At 50.5% G+C, this 20,745-nt stretch overlaps 1 protein-coding gene across 1 annotated transcript in view; it reads left to right on the top strand.

Moving 5' to 3' along the window:
* Positions 1-8,715: 8,715 nt before the first annotated feature.
* CSF2RB (colony stimulating factor 2 receptor, beta, low-affinity (granulocyte-macrophage)) overlaps positions 8,716-20,745 on the top strand; it is an 18,141-nt gene continuing 6,111 nt past the window's right edge. The window contains exons 1-8 of the mRNA XM_014530850.1: positions 8,716-9,117; positions 12,519-12,765; positions 14,403-14,526; positions 17,514-17,704; positions 19,401-19,552; positions 19,636-19,804; positions 20,321-20,456; positions 20,604-20,745. The exon at positions 20,604-20,745 is cut by the window's right edge and continues 10 nt beyond it. Of these exons, the coding sequence (XP_014386336.1) occupies positions 12,690-12,765; positions 14,403-14,526; positions 17,514-17,704; positions 19,401-19,552; positions 19,636-19,804; positions 20,321-20,456; positions 20,604-20,745 (990 nt within the window). The 5' untranslated portion in view covers positions 8,716-9,117; positions 12,519-12,689. The remainder of the gene's footprint in view (positions 9,118-12,518; positions 12,766-14,402; positions 14,527-17,513; positions 17,705-19,400; positions 19,553-19,635; positions 19,805-20,320; positions 20,457-20,603) is intronic.

Here is a 20,745-nt window from a genome sequence, read left to right as displayed (position 1 = left end):
AGGAGCCGGTGGCTCCCTCAGGAGTGCAAAGCAGCAGCCCCTGGTGAAGCTGCCAGAAGCGGCCCTGCTTACAGTGCCTGCCTTCTCCCTCTGCTCCTTTCCTATGGTTAATAACTAGCTAATGACAGCGGGATCACCTTGACCTCCAGAAGGGCCTCTCTCCCCAAACGGGGCTCTCACTGACCAGGCCTGGGTGTGGCCCCTGCTGGGGTCCCCAGCCCTCAGCCTGCCCAGCACACAGAGGTGCACTGGGAGGGTGGGCTGGTGGGAGACCCTAGGAGAGCAGCCAGGCCCTGACCTTCAACTCCCGCCTCTCAGCCCTGGACAGACCCCTGCGTGCCCCTCCACACCGAGGAATTTCACTCCAGCCAAAGTCCCGAGAGAGAACTCAGCCCTGCAGCCACCACTCCCGGGCTTCCTCCGCCTGGGAGGGCATTCCTGCCCCCGGCCAGGCTTGCCCTTCCTGGCAGGAAAAGGCCAGAGTCCAAGGCTTTGTTACAGGTTCCCGGACCTTCTTGCCAGTGTCCTGTCCCTGCCCCATGCCCTCCTCCCTGGGAGGCCTCCTCCTCTCCACTCACTCTTCCTCTGCTTCTCCTTCTGCCTCAGACTCCAATACGGCTTGGCAGGGCACTGTTACTGAGCTGGACTTGATTTAAAATGTCATATTTTGTTTATTGTGAATTTCTTGAATGAATTTTGACTTTTCACAATAGTGCCTTGAAACATGCTGTATCTTGCTTACTGAGTGTCGGGGTGCCCCCTTCCATTTTGTACCCAAGGGGGGGCCTCACTCCGTTTGCCTGAACCCCAGCCCTGCCATGCCCAGGAGTCTTTCATTCATTCCACCTGTAGTTGCTGGGGTTCTTGTTCCGGCATGAAGAAGGGTTCAGCAAATTTGGAGAAGGGCTGTGTATAACTTAATAAAGAGTCCAGAGACGAAGCATAATTTTGAAAGGCATTAGGGAGTCAGAGAAGACTGAGTTAAAGGAACTAAGTTTTCCTCGTCTCAGGACCCCTTGCTATTTATTAACACAAATTGTCCTAAAGCGAGGTGGAGATATACACTTCAAAGGGTAGGGGTAGGTACAGAATCCCTTGTCAGATTGGAAGAATTTGCCTGCGGCTGTTCAGGTGTTTGGCCAGTAGGAGGCAATGACATGTAGATTAAGATGCCCTGAGCTGACTGGCAGCAAGCAATCACCCCTTTTCAGGTTTGGGGAAATGCCTTTTCGCCATTCCCAACAGGCGACAACATATGTGACTCAGCCCTTGTCGAGTCCCCAAGTTCCACCAACCTTTTGATGAAACTCTTGCAATTATGATGCTAGAACTGGCTTCCGGCGGTAGTCACTAAGGGCCCCTCTGTGCCAGGGCGTGTGCTGGGTGCTGGGGAGGGAAGTGCGAGCCACACCTAAGACAGTGTTGGGGAAAGACAGCCATGAACACTGAGGACTGTGGGACAGTGTGGGCAGGCGCAAGACAAAAGGACACCAGGCGGGGGTAGGGGTCCAAGTCATACCGACCAACCCTTGGGGGTCACTGTGGCCAGGTCTGAGCCCACGTCTCGCCCTCAGCATCTCATTGGTTGTCTCAGTGACCCTTGGATGCTTGTCAGTAACAGACGGGGGTCCTGAGACCTGGCTCAGTTACCCGCAGGGACTCTGAGCAGGAGTGGAGGTGGGAGGCCAGCGGAGTCCACAGTCCGCGTGCTCTGGGCGCTCCCCTGCCCTGGGGATTGCAGCCACCTGCACCGCACCCCTCTGCGGCATCAGGGGCGGCTGCATGGAGGAACTTGGCCTGGAGCTGACGGTCAGAGGATGTGCAGAAGTTTGTAGGAGACAAAGGGGGCGGAGGGCACATTGGCTAAATCAGTGGGGCCAGGAATGAAAGTCGACGTCCTGTCCCGGCGCTCACAGTTCCAAGAAGCCGGTCAATCTTGTGAGGGGCCACTTGCGCAGAAACGGGCCGGGCATCGCTTCCTCTTTCTGCTTCTCGGTTTCCTAACAACGACGTCAGCATAAATAGGAAGCGTGACAGGCTCACAGCCGCCTGGAGCCTCCAGCAGAAGGTTGGTATGTGTCCCCCCACAAAGAGGTATGACCTGGCTTGAGGGGGCAGGCCGACAGGTGGGGCGGGGAGCAGGGGAGGGGGGGGAGACTGGGACCGAAGGGACAGGGAGAGCTGGGGGTGCTGATGGGCAGGTGTGCTCTGGGGACTTGGGGGGATTAAGGCTTGGCCTCTTGGAAAGACCTGAGCCCAGACTCCTCGGGCAGCTGGTGGGCCCTGTGAGGGGCCTGGGAGGACGGTGGGCCTCGCTGTCCTGGAAACAGGGAGTTATCTCCGGGCGATGAGAGCTCAGGCCTGGGCGTCAGACACTGTGTTCTGTCATCTTTGCTTTGTTTACTAAGGTGTCACTAGGTGTTGGAGGCCATGGGAACATCCATTCCCTGCTCCCTGCTTCTGTGTCCTCACCTCTGGAATGGAAGGAGGAGAGAGAGAGAGAGAAAGAGAGAGAGAGAGAGAGAGAGAGAGAGAGAGGATTCGGAGAGATCCAGGGCTTGGGAGGAAGCTAGTTTACATTATACTTACTAAGCTTAAATAAGTATATAGTTTTTCTTTGTAAATGAGAAGGGCCCAGTCCCTTCCCAACAGATATATTTTTCCCCCTCAAAGAATGCTTTGGCTGCCACACTGCCCTGAGCTGCTGTCACTTAGCTGGGTTTGGACTCAGGGGTGTGTGTGCGTTCTGGCCCCAAGTGTGTTGTCTGGGTGAGGGGTCCGGGGTGCCGGCATGTATGTGCAGGTGTATGAAGGTAGGTGCAGGTGCATGCAATTGCCCTGTGGATGGGAGGGCAGGTGTGTCTAGGGGTCCGAACTAGGTCTGAGCCTGTGGGGCCTCCCCCGACAGCCTTGGGTGACAGCTGCCTCTGTGGGATTTCTCCTCTTCCGAGCCCTGTGACATTCTGCGTAACCAGGTTCTAATTTCCTCTGCCCGTCACCCTTCCTACTGTCTTAACAGTTTGATAATGAGTAAGACCTTTCCTAGTAGCTCTCGGTCGCTCTTCTTATTCATCAGTTTCACTGATGTTGCGCTGTGTTCGCCAGTACTCCAGGACAGTTCATGACTTAGCATATTTAATATGAATCAAGTAGATGCATGGATATCTGCTCTATGAAAAATTAGAAGAGCCCAGAATTATGCAGCATAGAAGACAGTGTCAACATCTCTATCCCCTAGTCCCACGCCCCGCCCTCTTCACCACATGTACCCTCCCGAACACTTTTAAGCTTAATGTAAGTATTTAGTTTTTCTTTGTCCATAAATGGGATTTTTATGTACATATTGTTCTGAATTATTTTCTCGCCTAATAAGTTTGAGCAACTTTCCACAATATACATGTAGATTTAACTCATGTATTAATCCTAAGAAGTACGTGGCCTTTATCAGTACGGCCACGTCACAGTTAACCCTATTGAGGGACACGAAGGTCGCTTCCGATTTTTCCACACCTGTGAACCTGTTCCTGAAGCCCAGATTCCTGGAAGCCGAATGGCTGGGCAAGAGATTGCGTGTTTAAAAATTTATGCAAATATTTTCAGATCATCCTCCAAGTAGCAAAATTAATATCTACCTGCACGGTCACGCATGAAAAGGTCTATTTCTCTGTAGAACAGCGGTTCTCCACCTGTGGGTCGTGACCCCTTTGGGGGTCGAACTACCCTTTCACAGGGGTCGCCTAAGACCATCGGAAAACACATATATAATTACGTGTTGTTTTTGTGATTAATCACTATGCTTTAATTATGTTCAATTTGTAACAATGAAATTGGGGGTCACCACAACATGAGGAACTGTATTAAAGGGTCTCGGCATTAGGAAGGTTGAGAACCACTGCTTTAGAAAAAGAATTGTTTAATTGGGTCCAAAGTAATAGATGAAAATTACCTGGTTCCTGCTTGGACGTTTTCCTCTGATTATGGGTGAAGTTGTGCGTCTTCACCAATGACAGCCATCGGTGATGGACATGGAAATGTCTTTTGTCCGTTTTCTGATGGGTTCTTTGCCTTGTACCTCTTCGCTCTAGGAGAGAGCCATTCATTATGTGTATTAACAATTTATTCCTGTATGTTGAAAAGACATTCTTCCAGATTATCGCTTGTGTATTTTCTTCACCACATTTAAGGAATCTTGCTGTTTCATATAAAAATGTATTAACTGCTTCTAACTCAAATCTGTCATTATTGCACTTAATGCTTTCTGGATTGGATGCCTTGTTCAACCCCCAAGATTAAAGGAATATTTGTGATAGTTTTATCATTTTAGCTTTGATTTGTAGATCTTTGATCCACCTAGACTTTAGAGGGGTGGGTAATATGGAAAGCAATAATCTAACTTGAAGAATCATCGGCTAATTGTGGCAATATCATTAATTATGTGAGTGCAGCCCATCCTGGCCTCGGTGATTTGAAATGCCTTTCTTGCTCCCCAAATTCCTACTTGCTTATTTTCCTTCCTGTTTTCTGTTCCATCTGTCTGCTATATCTCTCATTATTTTATAGTAAATAGAGCAAGTCTCTCATCTTTGGTTTGTTGTATTTAGAATCAGTTTGTCAAGCCCATTAAAAATCCTTTTGAGCCCAGCCAGTGTGGCTCAGTGGTTGAGTGTCGACCCATGAACCAGGAGGTCACAGTTCAATTCCTGGTCAGGGCACATGCCCGGATTGCAGGCTCGATTCCAGGTAGGGGTTGTGCAGGAGGCAGCTGATCAATGATTCTCTCTCATTGATGTTTCTCTCCTTCTCCCTTCCTCTCTCTGAAATCAATAAAAATATATAATTTTTTAAAATCCTTCTGAAACGTTTTTGGAATTTTGATGTAGATTCCACTGAATTTAGAGATTAAGTTGGGAGACTGACCAGGAGGGTTCCAATGGACCCTTTGCCTTGGATGTTGCCATGGGGTTCTAGTCGATACCAGAGATGCCAGCCTCCCTTCATCTCCTCATTGGCCAAGGTTTATTTATTTGTTTGTTTGCTCAGGAATGGCTTTTGTACTATCAAATATTTCAAAGCATCTATCAAGATAAACTTACCATTTTCCTCCCTTTAATCTGTTCATCTGTTTCTTTTAATCATGAGTAGATTTCGTAGATGACTCTCTGTCCATTTCTGGAATAATCCCTACGTGAACCAGGAGGTCACAGTTCAATTCCTGGTCAGGGCACATGCCCGGATTGCAGGCTCGATTCCAGGTAGGGGTTGTGCAGGAGGCAGCTGATCAATGATTCTCTCTCATTGATGTTTCTCTCCTTCTCCCTTCCTCTCTCTGAAATCAATAAAAATATATAATTTTTTAAAATCCTTCTGAAACGTTTTTGGAATTTTGATGTAGATTCCACTGAATTTAGAGATTAAGTTGGGAGACTGACCAGGAGGGTTCCAATGGACCCTTTGCCTTGAATGTTGCCATGGGGTCCTAGTCGATACCAGAGATATATTCAACCTCCCTTCATCTCCTCATTTGCTGAGGTTTATTTATTTGTTTGTTTACTCAAGAATGGCTTTTGTACTATCAAATATTTCGAAGCATCTATCAAGATAAACTTACCCCTTTCCTCCCTTTAATCTGTTCATCTGTTTCTTTTAATCATGAGTAGATTTCTTAATGGCTCTCTGTCCATTTCTGGAATAATCCCTGCGTGACCACGATTCAGTCTTTCTTTAAACACCTTTGTCAGACTGTCCTCTAAAATCGTTGTTGTCTGCAGTGAATTTGGGTGTGTGTTTTTCATTTTCAGGTTTTTTTTCCTACCATGTCATTTCTTCAAGAGTTTGGGAATTTTGGTGTGTGTTTAGAGTGAGAAGGTTTGGTTTTTCTCTTCTCCTTTCTCCCTCGCCCTCCTTCTCCTTCTCCTCTCTGTCACCCTCCTGCCCCTGTGGTTACCTCTCACTCTTAGTGAATTTTAACCCTTAGGTTTTTAACACATATATTTAACCTTTATTTTCCATCAGCAGGTGGAAATTAACATATAGATGCTCTTGCAAAACAAGACGAGACCCTTAGCAAACTTTCACTTCTCCACTGTCCACCTCAACCTCACAGCCAACTCCGGTAAAATTATCTGATTATTGAATTTAATATTGCTATCTTGTATTCATTCATTTTCACTCTGTACAGAAGCAATTCTTGACTTAACTGTAAGTCTTATTGGTTTATTCTCTCACCACTGATTCCAGTATCACATGCTTGCTTGCTTTCTTGAACTTTTTCTTTTTTCTGAAATACAACCTCAGGAAATATCTAAAAAGCTTTTTGTGTCCTCACATTTCCAAAATGTTGTGGTTTTTGCCCTTGAACTTCAAAGTAAGCTTGATTGTTTATGATTCTAGGTTTAAACTATTTTCTCTCCATATTTTCAAAACATCCCTGTGTATGTGAAGTTTGGAGTCACCAATCTGGCCCTCGCTGCATTAAAAATAACCCGTTTGTTTCTTTCCTTCTGGAAGCTGCTAGGATTCCCCTTTCATTCTTGGGTGACTGAAAGTTCACCAGTTTGTGACTGAGTAGGCACTATGGGAAATTAATCTCGCTCTTCACTTAGTGAACTGTTGTCTCCTTCAAAATCCTGTGAAGTTTTCTTCTATTTCTTTTTTTTTCCACATATTTTTATTGATTTCAGAGAGGAAGGAGAGAGAGAGAGAAACATCAATGATGAGAGAGAATCATTGATCGGCTGCCTCCTGCACACCCCCTACTGCGGATTGAGCCCGCAACCTGGTCATGTGTCGTTGGCCAGAATCGAACCCAGGACCTTTCAGCCCAAAGGCTGATGGTCTATCCACTGAGCCAAACCAGGTAGGGAAAGTTTTCTTCTATTTCTAACTGTACCCATGTGGGTGCACATGGAAAATCCCCAAACAACAGTGGTCTAACAACACAGACGTTTGTTTTTCCCTCACATAAACGATGTCTAGAAGCGAGCAATCTCAGGCTGGAATGGTTGCTCCACAGGGAAAAGAGGAATCCAGGTTTCCCTCTTGCTGTGGCGTGTGGCTTTCATCCTCAAGCCACATGGTCCAAAATGGCTGCAGGAGCCAACTCCCTTTAAACAGACTTCTAAATTATATATATATTTAGGTGCTCCTACATTGGGTGCAAATATGCTGATGTCTAGAAGCGAGCAATCTCAGGCTGGAATGGTTGCTCCACAGGGAAAAGAGGAATCCAGGTTTCCCTCTTGCTGTGGCGTGTGGCTTTCATCCTCAAGCCACATGGTCCAAAATGGCTGCAGGAGCCAACTCCCTTTAAACAGACTTCTAAATTATATATATATTTAGGTGCTCCTACATTGGGTGCAAATATGCTTACCAGGGTTATGTCCTCTTGTTGGATTGGTCCCTTTAGAATTATGTAGTGACCTTTGTTGTCTCTTGCGATGGCCTTCATTTTGAAGTCTATTTTGTCGGATATGAGTATTGCTACTCCAGCTTTTTTTTATTTTCCATTTGCATGGAAAAATTTTTTTCATCCCTTCACTCTCATCCTGTGTGTGTCTTTTATTCTCTTGTAGACAGCATATAGTTGGGTCATGTTTTTATATCCATTCAGCTACCCTATGCCTTTGGATTGGAGCATTTAATCCATTTACATTTAAGGTACTTATTTATAGCCATTTTAATTCTGTATGTCTAGGTTTCTCTCTGTATCTTCTTCTCATTACAGCATTCCCTTTAGCATTTCTTGTAATGCTGGCTTGGTGGTGATATACTCCTTTAGCCATGTTTTTTTGTTTGTTTGTTTTTTGTTGTTGTTTTTTGTCTGGGAAGCTCTTTATTTGACCATCTATTTTGAATGAAAGCCTTGCTGGATATAGTAATCTTGGTCTCAGATCCTTGCTTTCCATTACCTTGAGTACTTATGCCATTCCCTTCTGGCCTGTAGAGTTTCTGATGAGAAATCAGGTGTCAGGCTTATGGGAGCTCCTTTGTAGGTAACAGTTTTCTTTTCTCTTGCTGCCTTTAAGATTCTCTCCTCATCTTTAATTTTTGGCATTTTAATTATGATGTGTCTGGGCATGGGCCTGTTTGGGTTCTTCTTGCTTGGGGTTCTCTGTGCCTCCTGAACTTGTGTCACTGTTTCCTTTACCAGGTTAGAGAAGTTTTCTGCCATTATTTCTTCAAACACCTTCTCTATTCCTTTCTCCCTTTCTGCCTCTTCGGGCACACCTGCTATTCAAATATTGTTACATTTCACGTTGTCCCACAGCTCCCTTAAGCTGTCCTCCTGTTTTTTAATTGTTTTTTTCTTTCTGGTTCTTTGATTCAGTGATTTTTTTCAACCGTGTCTTCTAATTCACTGATTCAATCCTCAGCTTTCCCTAATCTGCTATGTATTCCTTTCAAAGTGTTCTTTATTTGTGCTATGTCATTCTTTATTTCTGTTTTCAGTTACTATATCTCTGCTCATGCTGTTGAGCATCTTTATCATCATTACTCAGAACTCTTTATCAGATAAATTTCTTATCTCCATTTCATTTATCTCTGCTTCTGGAGAATTCTCGTTCTTTCATTTGGGGGTTGTTTCTTTGTCTCCTCATTTTGGCTGCCAGTTTGGGTTTGTGACTATGTATTAGGTAGATCTGCTACACCTCTCAGTCTCTAGTGCAGGACAGTGTCCAAAGCTGTTTCTGACTGATTAGATCAGGCAAAGACTCAAAACCTCCAGAGACTGCCTCTGTCTACAGACTGATAGGATTCTGTCTTAAATTGCCCTCAGGCTATCGACCTCAGGTGTTGCAAGAGTTGTTTTCAACAGGGTGGGGCAGTTGTTTCTGCCTGGAGGCTAATTGTTATGCTCAGTCTCTTATTGGGCTTCAGCAACTCTGCACCATGGGGCAAGGTGTTTCCCAATAGGGTGAACCAGTTGTCTTTCCCCCAGGCAAGGTCGCCTGTAGAGGGAATGCCTACATAAGAAAGATGTCCTCCTCAGCGTGAGGGAATGACTCAGCACAGGAAGCCGGGATGTCTGCCTTCTGAGCTCTAACTCCTGAGCCCCCGATCCTGGTTTCTGTTCACACAGCTCCAGTCCACTCTGCCCTCCCTCTGCCGGAGCACAAGGTGAGTGGCTGCACAGGGGATTTTGTGTGTTGGCCCTTTAAGAGGTGGCCTGCATTTCCAGCTGTCTCTCCCTGGCAGACAGCAACCCCGCTGCTTTGCACAGCCAGATGTTATGTGGGTTCTGGTGCTCTCTGTGGGAGGCCCCACTTGGGGATTAGACGCCAGAGTTCTCAGTGGCAAACCCCCTGCAGCTGAGATATCTTCCCAGAACTTCAGCTGCTGTCTGTGGGGGCCCAGCCAGCCCTTTTGCATTTCCGCCCCTCCTACCAGTCTCTATGCCACCTCCACTCTCGGTCCTCGGGTATCAGGGTTCTCTCCAGTGAGTCTTCCATTGATTATTCAGGACGTTTTTCTGTATTTCAATTGTAATTCCAGTTTGGACCTGGGAGCATGTCCATGCAGCATCCACTTACTCTGACGCCATTTTTAATCCCTCCAGCCTTTTTTAAAATATTTTTTTTTACTGATTTCAGAGAAGAAGGGAAAGGGAGAGCAAGATAGAAACATCAATGATGAGAGAGAATCATTGATCAGTTGCCTCCTGCACTCCCCCTACTGGGAATCGAGCCCACAACCCCGGGCATGTGGCCTTGACCAGAATCGAACCTGGGACCCTTCAGCCTGCAGGCCGACACTCTGTCCACTGAGCCAAACTGGCTATGGCTAAACAGCCTTTATGGATAGCACATCCAGTGTTTCCACTCACATCTCCTTGGATAAGATTTAGTCACATGACCACACCTAATGATAGGAGATGGTGGGACATATAGCCTTTTATTCTGTGCAGCAAAAGGTCCAGAGAAAACCTGCACGTCTGTTCCTGAGGAGGAAGGGGACTGCTCGCTGGCTGCCACTGGCTGCCACACCTGCGTGCAGGTCTCTGTCCTCTGCTTCCAGATGTTGGAACTCCTGGACTTCTTCTCCAGGCCTCAGGTTTTCTCCCAGCCTTTCCCTCTCCTTGCCCATTTGCTCCATCTTCGGTATATACCATCATAACATGGTTGTTTATAGTGTTCATTCAGTAATTTGGCCCATTACTGAGGGTTTGTTTTTTTTTAATTATGGATTTTTTTTTTACCATCAAATTCCAAGATCTCTGTTTATTTATTGTATCACAGCAGTCTATTCTTTTAAATGGCTATGATTTCTCAAATCTCCCCCAGGGTGCTAAGCAAGAAGTTTTAGTTTTGTTTTGGCCCTGGCCGGGTGTTTCAGTTGGCAGGAGCGTCATCCAGTAAACCAAACCTTTGTGGGTTCGATTCCCAGTCAGGGCACATACTGAGGTTGCAGGTTCAATCCTCAGTCAAATTCACGGAAAGCAACCAATAGGTCTTTCTCTCTCTTTCTCTTTCTCTTTCCCTTTCTCTCTCCAAACATATCCTTGGGTGAGGATAAAAAAAAAAGTTCAAGGCCCTAACCAGTTTGGCTCAGTGGATAGAGCGTCGGCCTGCGGACTGAAGGATCCCAGGTTTGATTCCGGTCAAGGGCATGTACCTAGGTTGTGGGCACATCCCCGGTGGGGAGTGCGTAGGAGGCAGCTGAATCAATGTTTCTCTCGCATCGATGTTTCTAACTCTCTATCCCTCTCCCTTCCTCTCTGTAAAAAAAATCAATAAAATATATTTTTAAAAAAAGTTCAAGGGGAAAAAAAACACAACTTTTTGGAAATGTAATGACAAAAAAGCTTTTTAGATCTTTTTTGACAAAAAAAAAAAGTCATTCTAGGATGTATTTCAGAAAAGAAAAAAAGAGTCCAAGAAAGAAAGAAAGCATGCGATACTGGAATCGGTGGCAAGAAAATAAATCAATAAGACTTAGTACAGTAAAAACATATCCTTGTTTAAAAACATATTTTTCTTTAAAAAGAAAGAATGAAAGGAATATCTCTTGTGGTTTTTAATGATTCCTGTATAGAATGAAAAAAAATACAAGATAATAATATTAAACTCAATAATCAGATGTTTTGTTTTTATGCATGTTTGTAGAAATGTCTGCTGGGTCAGTATACCTCACGGTAGACACATATGATACCGATGATTGGGAAATACAACGGCTATAGGGGTAGCGGTTAAGAGCACAGACTCTGGCGCCCGCCTGCTGTTGGCTTCAGTCCCAGCCTGGCCTTTACTGGCTGCGATCCTGGACCATCTACCTGCTTCCTCATCTGTGAAGTGGGGATTCTAGTAGTAACTACACAGTGATGCATTCATACCTGTGAAGCCCTGATCTGTGCCTGGCTCACGCTCAGTGGTTTATGTCCGCCACCGATATGAGTTTTCTGTGTGTCTGAATTTTATGCTTGTGTTCGTTGATAACATTAATCTGTTTTAAACATTTCCACTGTAAAGATAGTCATCTGTTCCTCATAATATTGCTGCAAACATTTCTCTTTTGCCTTTTGTCCTTTGCTTCGTGGTCTGGTTATTTTTATAAAATATAGATGTTGCTTTTATGTGTTTCTATCTGTCAGCCTTCATCTCTCTGATTTCTTCCACTGTTTTTAAGCTGGAATAGTGTAAAGGTATTCACTTCTATGGTCTGCAAGTTTAATAGGCTTTGACTTCTTCCATTTAAATTGTAAAGTAGCCTGATATTTGGGGAATGGTGTGAGATAGGGATATATCTGGTACGTTTTCTGTTGTTATTCAATTATCTTAGCACTTTTTCTTCTTCCTGTTCTTTTTGTTATTTCTTATCACTGCCTGTTGACTCATGACTTCTCCTTCGTCATATAGCACATCCTTGGGTAAAACACTTTGTCCACTGTGTCCACTGATATATCATGTATGTGTGTATGTGTTTGTGTGTGTGTTTGTGTGTGTGTGTATGTGTTTGTGTGTGTGAGTGTGTGTGTGTGTGTGTTGTGTGTGTGTGTGTGTGTGTGTGGTTTCAGACTCTCTTCCTAGGGATGAAAGAGGAAATCCCCAGCCCCCTGCTGAGAAAGCAGAACCGTGTTCGGTGTTCGGTGTTCGGAGGGTGGTGTGGGAGGAATGCCAGGAACCAGGGCAGAGGTGGGGAGAGCACCAGGCCCCGAGTGTGTGAGTGAGTGTGCACGTGATCACACCCAGGGGAGAACACTGTGTCCCCAACACCCAGTGACTCCCCCAAGCAGATGTAAGTCAGCAGCCCACGGGGATCTCGGGGCAAACCCAGGCCTCCGTCTCCTGTTTTCCCATCACCAGGGCCCTGCCCGGGGTGCCCGATCCACGTCTTCAGAGGCCTTTAGAGCATCTCCCTCAAGGTCAAACCGGGGGACACTGAGGCTAAGGGGACGGGACTGTCTGAGGTGCCAGGCTGAAGCCCATGCATCAGGGCCACTCTCGGGTTCACCCCAAAAGTGGGCCGAGTGCCTGGGGACACAGGCCTGGGAGGACAGCTCCCAGGTGACGTTTCCTCCACAGGCCCGGAGAAGGCAGAGCCTACAGGGAAGATTCACAAGAGCAAGCGGATGACATGGGTCTGGCCTGGCCCCCAACTGCGGAGGGACACAGGGTTCCAGGCCAGTGAGGACCCGCCCTGGCCCAGACCTGCGCCCACCCTGCCGGCCCTGCTCGCCCAGAGCTGACCAGGAGATGGCACTGACCCGGTGGCTGCTCTCCATGGCCCTGCTGGCTCTGAGCCAGGAGCCCAGCATGGCAGGGGTCCCAGGTGAGCCCGACAGCTCCCTCCCCTTTCTCTCCTCTCCCCAGGCCCCTCCCATTGCTGGGACCCTTGGGTGAAGCTGTCCACCACCTATTCCCCAGGAAGCTCCAGACCTCCGGGGCTCCGGCCTCCCCTCCCTCCCTTCCCTCATGTCTTCTCTCTCCCTAATGTTCCCAGGTGCCTCTTGGACCCTCCCACACTCCGCTCAGTGCTCTCAGGCCCCTGTAAAGACCATCTCTACTGTGGCCTTTCTCTGCTCACATTTCTCAGTGTGGCATTCAAGGCCTCTGACCTCCAGGCCGGCCCTTCCAGCCTTTCTCTGCCCCTTCTCTCCCCCACTCCCACCCCCATTCCCACCCTCACTCCGCTCCTCTGACAGTGGCCTTAATGCAGCGGTTCTCAACCTGTGGGTCACAACCCTTTGGGGGGTTGAACAACCCTTTCACAGGGGTCGCCTAAGACCATCGGAAAACACATATATAATTACATATTGTTTTTGTGATTCATCACTATGCTTTAATTATGTTCAATTTGTCACAATGAAAATACATCCTGCATATCAGATATTTACATTACGATTCATAACAGTAGCAAAATTACAGCTATGAAGTAGCAACGAAAATAATTTTATGGTTGGGGTCACCACAACATGAGGAACTGTATTAAAGGGTGGCGGCATTAGCAAGGTTGAGAACCGCTGCTCTAGAGGCTCCTGGATGCCAGACAGAGGTCTGGGGCCCTGGGCAGGGCCAGGGGCTCCACAGCTGTGAGGGTGCTGGTTGCAGACCCTCCTGTCTGGATAGAGACACAATATCCTAGTTGATTCACAGCCATTTCTAGCCCCTGCTGTGTCCTTCTCCTGGATCTGGGTCCCTGCCACCCCAGGACAGGGACGTGTATCAGGCACAGGCCCTGCCCCTGGAGCCCTCGGTGCATCCTGTGAGGAGAAGCACAAACCACTCCTAAGAGGCAGCGGGGCAGAGCCCTGCTCTGGGACACCCTGCCCATGTCCTTGCTCAGCTGCTGGGCCTGATGGTTGGAAAAGGGGGTGTGGTTACCGTGGTGACCAGACACCAAGTTCTCTGGGAGCCCTCGGGGAGCAGGTTTCATGCACCTCAGGAGCATCCCAGCTGCTGGAGCTAGAGCAGGAAGAGACCCCCAGGCCGAGGGCCCCAGGGAAGTGGGGATCCATTAAGGCAGTGGTTCTCAACCTTCCTAATGCCGCGGCCCTTTAATACAGTTCCTCATGCTGTGGTGACCCCCAACCATAAAAATATTTTCGTTGCTACTTCATAACTGTAATTTTGCGACTGTTATGAATCGTCATGTAAATATCTGATATGCAGGATGTATTTTCATTGTGACAAATTGAACATAATTAAAGCATAGTGATGAATCACAAAAACAATATGTAATTATATATGTGTTTTCCGATGGTCTTAGGTGACCCCTGTGAAAGGGTCGTTCGACCCCAAAGGGGTCGCGACCCACAGGTTGGCGACCCACAGGTTGAGAACCGCTGCTCTAGAGGATTCTGGGTGACCCTTCCCCAGTGCTGGGCACCCAGGAGGGGCTGGGAGGGATGGTGACAAGGGGCACCTGGAGGGGAGAGGTGTGACCCCTTCTTGCGTCTCCCGGGTCAGGGACCATCCCTCTGCAGACCCTGCGCTGCCATAACGACTACACCAGCCACATCACCTGCAGGTGGGCGGACACCCAGGACGCCCAGCGGCTCCTCAACCTGACCCTCTACCGCAGGCTGAACGAGTGAGTGACTCTGGGGCCCAGGGGCCGGAGGGCAGGGAGGGGCTGCTGTGTGAGGCCGAGCCAGGTGGGGGCTGGACAGAGGAGGGAGGCCCCTGCCCAGGAGCTGCCGCTCATCGGGTGACCGCCAGGCCCAGGAGCTGGTATCTGATGCCAGGGTTTCCGGGAGGAGCATGTGTGTTAATGTTGTTGCTGTTGCTGGTGATAATCTTCTCTTATTTTATCACAATTTAACAAAATCGCCCGCACTCGTTCCATTTGGGAGGCGGGCGTGGTGGGGATAAATGCCCACCCGGTTCACAGATGCGGAACCGAGGCTGTGGAGCTGAGGAGGCTCACCCCTCCCAGGGAGGCCAGCATCTGTGTCTGGCCCGAGAGGCTGGGCCCCGGCTGTCCCCATGGCCCTGAAACCTCCAGTTGGAGGAGCTTGTCCTTTCCCTGACACGGTGTCTGGGGCATGTGCCATCCGGGGAGATGCCTGGCGCCATGCTGGGGTTCGGTGAGGGTCCAACTCATAGCAACAGAGCGAATTAAACAGCTGGGGTCACAGGGTTCAAGGCCGCCCTGGGGAGCGTAGCTGCCCATGTCTCTCCCGAGAACCCCTGTATTTCTCGCTCTCCCCTCCTCAATACCACTGCACCCCCCGCCCTTGGCTGTGACCTGCTCCCTCCCCACTGAGACACCAGACTCCACGGGAGAGAAGCCCCAGCCACTCTGTGCTCTCGCTGCCCGGCCACACCCGCCGCCTCCCTGGGTCGCCTGCCGTGACTTCCTGCAGAGATTGAGCAGCCGGGGTCTCATCTGGTCTTGCCCTCACGGTCTCCAAGCTCCTGAGCCATAGATGGGCCCTCCCCTGGGATCATTTACCACCACTGAGCCCCACTGACAGATGCCAAGAAGGGGTGCAGCTCCAGGGTGCCCCCTGCCCCCATCTCCTCCCGCCGGGGCCCACCCTCTGCCTCCTTTGTAACAACACTCCTCTAGAGCGGTCCAGACCCAGCATGCCCCTTGTCTTTCCAGTGATTCTCTCCGGAAACGACTCCCCCAGGAGTCTGCTGCCCCCACCAGGTCACCTGCTCCTGCTGGAGTCAGCAAAGCCCTCGTGGCTGCGAAGTCCAGTGGTCAGTCTGAGCCTCTCCCTCCCTGACCCCGGGCACCCCCGACTTGGACCGACCACAGGGTCCTCCTAAAGCACTTTTGCTGGTTTCTGGCCACCACCCTCACCCCTTGCCCTGTGTCTCCCTGGCCCATCCTTTCCTGTCTCGTCATCTGGTTCCTTTTTGGTTTTGAACTTGAAGAGTGAGGTGCCCCAGGGCTCAGTCCTCCACTCATATCTTGACCCAGTGGCAGAGGTCCAGCCTCAGGCTCCGGGCTCTCACTGCTCTCCCAGCCCAGACCTCCCCCGAAGCTGAAACCCAACCGGGGCACTCGCCTCTCCACGTCGTCCCTTAGAAAATAAGTGTCACCCGACTGGTGTGGCTCAGGGGGAGAGCATCAGCCCATGAACCAAGAGGTCACCGGTTCGATTCCCAGTCATGGCACATGCCCAGGTTTTGGGCTCGATCCCCAATAAGGGGCGTGCAGGAGGCAGCTGATCAATGTTTCTCTCTCATCTATGTTTCTATCTCCCTATACCTCTCCTGTCCTCTCTCTCTCAAATCAATTTTAAAATATTTTAAAAAGAAAGGAATATCTCCCCTTAGCCGGTTTGGCTCAGTAGATAGAGTGTCGGCCTGTGGACTGAAGGGTCCTGGGTTCGATTCCAGTCAAGGGCACATGCCCGGGTTGCAGGCTCAACCCCCAGTGTGGGGCGTGCAGGAGGCAACTGATCCATGATTCTCTCTCATCATTGATGTTTCTATCTCTCTCTCCTTCTCCCTTCCTCTCTGAAATCAATAAAAAATATATTTAAAAAGAAAGAATGAAAGGAATATCTCTAAAAAACAAAAAAGAAAGAAAATAGGTGTCTTCAACCCCAAACATCCTAAACCAAATTCCTGCTCTGCCCCCAGAAGACCCTCCGCTCCGGTCTTGCCATCTCTCTTCACTAAACAGGGGCTCCTCGCGGCTCAAACCAAACACCGGGGAGGGTTGTGTTGTTGCTGTTTTCGTCTCTTTACCACCTTTCCTTCCCCGTCAGAGCATCTAATCCATCAGCAAATGCTGTCGACTTTATCTTAAAATAGAACACAAATCTGGCCAATGTTACATTAACATCGCTACCTGGTTCAAACCATTTCCTGTCTCTTGGAATATTCCAGAAGCCTCCTAACTGGTCCATCTGCCTCCAATACTGCCCCCCACCCTCCCTACCCCCCTTAAACCAATCTGTCCACAACCCAGCAACCAGAGGAATCCTTTCAAAGCGTATGTGTCAATATAGCATGCTTTTGCGCATAGCTCTCTAATTCTTTCCACTTACAGTGAAATCCACATTCCTTTTAAGTGTTGGCTTCCTGTCACCTCACTCAATTAGCCTCCTAGACCTCCCAACCTCACATACTCTATACATAATGTCTAACTGCCTAGTCCTACAACACTACAAACCTGAGCCTGCCCCAGGGCCTGTGCACTTGCAAGTACCTGAAATTCCCTTCCCCCCGGAATTTGCATGACTCCTCCCCCACCTCCTCCAAGTTTCTGCTCAAATGTCACCTTTCCCAGGAGGCCTTCCCTGTCTCCCCTATTTCCAATGGCATCCCCCACCCCAGACCTTCTGGCCTCCTCGTCACCCTTTCCTGCTGCACTTGTCTACACAAAGTTTTACCCGTGTGACACGTGACTTATTTCATTCAGATGTTTCATGTCTGTCTCCAGCAGGATGTCGGCTCCGTGGACAGGGATTGGGGTGTGTTTTGTTCACTGCCAGCCCCCACCCCACCCCACCCCGACCCCCGGCCCTGGGCAAAGCTTCGCATATGGAAAACACCCAATAATGTTGCGAGTGAGCGCTTCTTCATTCTAGACTGACCTGTGTCCTCTCCTGGCAGGTCCCCCCCAGAGCCAGTGTCCTGTGATCTCAGTGACGACATGCCCTGGTCAGACTGCCCAGCTCCCCGCTGTGTGCCCAGAAAATGTGTCATTCCCTGCAAGCTGTTCGTCACAGCGGACAAGGACAGCTTCTCATTCCAACCCGACAGGCCTCTGGGCACCCAGCTCACTGTCATCCTGGCCCAGCATGGTGAGCTTGGGGTCCCTGGCTGGGGGTGGCCCCCAGTGTGGACAGTGGGCCCAGGGAGTGGCCATACTGCAGAGGGTGGGCTGGGGAGTGAGTCTTCAAGGGATGGAGACATTGGCCTGGGGTTGGATTTGGTCTCTTGAGCGAAGAGGATATGTCTCCTTATGATGGAGGTGTTGGGGCAGGTGCAAGGTGAGGACCCCCTGGCTAAAGGCACCCCCACCACCTGCCAGGGTGTTTTGTTCACTGCCTTCCAGCGCTGAAGGTTTCCCTTCTGAAGAACCGTTCTGATGATTCACATAAAAACTTACCAGGTTAGCCCTAGTTGGTTTGGCTCAGTGGATAGAGTGTCAGCCCTCGGGCCAAAGGGTCCCAGGTTCGATTCCAGTCAAGGGCATGTACCTCGGTTGCAGGCTCGATCCCCGGCCCCAAGTCGGGGAGTGTACAGGAGGTAACCAGCCGATGTGTCTCTCTCACATCGATGTTTCTCTCTCTGTCTCTCTCCCTCCCTTCCTTCCACTCTCTCTAAAAATCCATGGGTGGGAAAGAGGTGCCCCGTCTCTGCCAGTCTGGGCTGACGGTGTTCCGAAGGGCAGCTCTGACCTGCTCTAGCACGCCATGGTCCGTGCCCAGCACAGAACATTTGTACCCTGTCTGCTCTTACTGGACTCTTTGTGCTTGAAGGTCGTCCCTGGGCGCTCAGACACAGAAGTTTCAGGAGGGCGGGAGCCAGGCCATTCACTAACGAACCTCTCGCCCAGCCCTGTGGCTCCCAGCAGAGCTATGCTTGCTGGTGGTTGATGGAAGGATTTCATGAAAAGCATCTGAAGGTTGCCTACATGTACTCATTCATTGATTCATTCACTTTGTTCCCCAAATCCACTGAACCACTACATCACAAGCCCTGGGGAGAGGGGAGGGGACCAGGACCCAACCCCGCCACCCCACGAGCTCCTTGACCACTCGGGGAGGCAGATGTGGGAACACATAAGCCCCCCAGGGTAAGCACTGTACAAATGACTAGGTGGGGTGGGAAAGGAGCCAAGATTCTGCCTGGGGGAGGGGGTCTAAGAAGGTTCTAGAGGAGGAGACTTCTATGCTGGACCCTGAGAGGTGCAGGACATTGGCAGGTGGACAACACAGAGTAACATGAGCCACAGCGCCCTCTGCTGGGTCAGGGGTGCCACGCAGGCTACGTCCTGGGCAGTGGGGGCCTGGGGACTGAGGGAGGCTGCATTTAGAGCAGCGGTTCTCAACCTGTGGGTCGCGACCCCTTTGGCGGTCGAACGACCTTTTCACAGGGGTCGCCTAAGACCATCCTGCATATCAGATATTTACATGACAATTCATAACAGTAGCAACATTACAGTTATGAGGTAGCCACGAAAATAATTTTATGGTTGGGTCACAACATGAGGAGCTGTATTTAAAGGGCCAGAAGGTTGAGAACCACTGATTTAGAGATTCGTTGCCAGCACCTTGCATGGAGCGCGTGCTATATGTGCACGGCTATCTGCACGGCCTTCATTCACGGTCACACTGAATCCCACGGTGTGGCAGATGAAGGGCCTGCAGGCCACAGAGGATGGGGGTCCAAGGTCAGTGAACTGGGGAGCGGGGGGCTGTGCTCCTCCTGGAACCCCAGCTTCCCGCCCACAGTCCTCCAGCCCCTTATAAACCTCAACTCCCTCTCCCTCAGTGCAGCCCCCCGCGCCCAGGGACCTCCACGTCAGAGCTGATGGGGACGGGTTCCTGCTGACCTGGAGTGTGGCCCCCGGGGGTTCCCAGAGCCCGTGGCTGTCCAACCTGGAGTTCGAGGTGGTCTACAAGCGGCTTCAGGACTCCTGGGAGGTAGGGACCTCAGAGGCTCGGCCCGGAGGCCACAGGGACCCGGCCCAGCGGCGCCTGCTCCAGCAGCCCCTCTCTCCCGGCAGGATGCCTCCAGCCTCAACTCCACCGCCCCGCAGGCCCACCTGGGGCCCGGGCACCTCATTCCCAGCAGCACCTACGAGGCCCGAGTGCGTACCCGGCTGGGCTCTGGCTCGAGATTCTCGGGCCGGCCCAGCCACTGGAGCCCAGAGGTTCGCTGGGACTCCCAGCCAGGTAAGGAGGTAAGGGAGTCGGGTGGGGGCGGCGCCCCTCTGTGGGAGGGCGGCTCATTACAGGTCCCCACAGGAGTCCGGGGGCCACCAACCTCTGTGTCACGTGTTAGAGTGTCTTCCCTGGCCCACCCGCCCATGTAGCTCCCCAGGGTCTGCACACTTTCTGCCCAGCAACCATTACAAAGGTGGTCCCTTGCCCCCCAATTCCCCGCCCCCCCCCCTTCTGCAGCCCTTTGAGCAGCTGTGCTTCCCTGAGAGCTGACCCATGTGCGGACACCACCATTCTTGTTCAGTCCCCAAACCCTGAAACTAGACGCTGTCCCCATTCCCGGGGGGCATGGGGGTCACAGGATTCACTCTGACCTGTGGCCACACGGCTGGCAGGGTCAGACTGAGATTTAACCCCCGTCTGGGCCCCAAAGCCCAGGCTCTCTCTGTGGCGAGTCCCACGGTGGGCAGCCACTGAGAGCCAGGAAGGAATGAAGGAGGGAACGAGCAGGGGGTGTCTCTGTCCCAGGGGACAAGGCCCAGCCCCAGAACCTCCAGTGCTTCTTCGATGGGGACACCGCGCTCAGCTGCTCCTGGGAAGTGAGGTCCGAGGTGACCCACTCTGTCTCCTTCACCCTCTTCTACAAGCCCAGCCCCAATGAGGGGTGAGTGTCCCCTTCCTCCGTCCCCTCCCCTCCTCTAGGCCTTGCCCTCCTGCCTCTGGGTGCCCAGCAGTGGCCCAGCTCACCCCGAGGTCTCATCCCTCCCGCGGCCCCTTTCCCCTCCTGCCCTCACCTCTGCATCACCCTCAGGGAGCAGGAGTGTTCCCCGGTGCTGAAGAAGGCCAGCGGCCCCTATGTCCACCACCGGTGCCGGGTGCCCGTGGCCAACCCCGGGAACCACAGCCAGTACATCGTCTCTGTTCGGCCAAAGCAGGAAGAGAAGTTTATAAAG

The sequence above is a fragment of the Myotis brandtii genome, unplaced genomic scaffold, assembly GCF_000412655.1.
Source record: "Myotis brandtii unplaced genomic scaffold, ASM41265v1 scaffold78, whole genome shotgun sequence".
NCBI classification, from domain to species: domain Eukaryota; kingdom Metazoa; phylum Chordata; class Mammalia; order Chiroptera; family Vespertilionidae; genus Myotis; species Myotis brandtii.
Note: the sequence above shows the minus strand (reverse complement) of the source record. Positions and strands in the feature narration are given on the sequence as shown.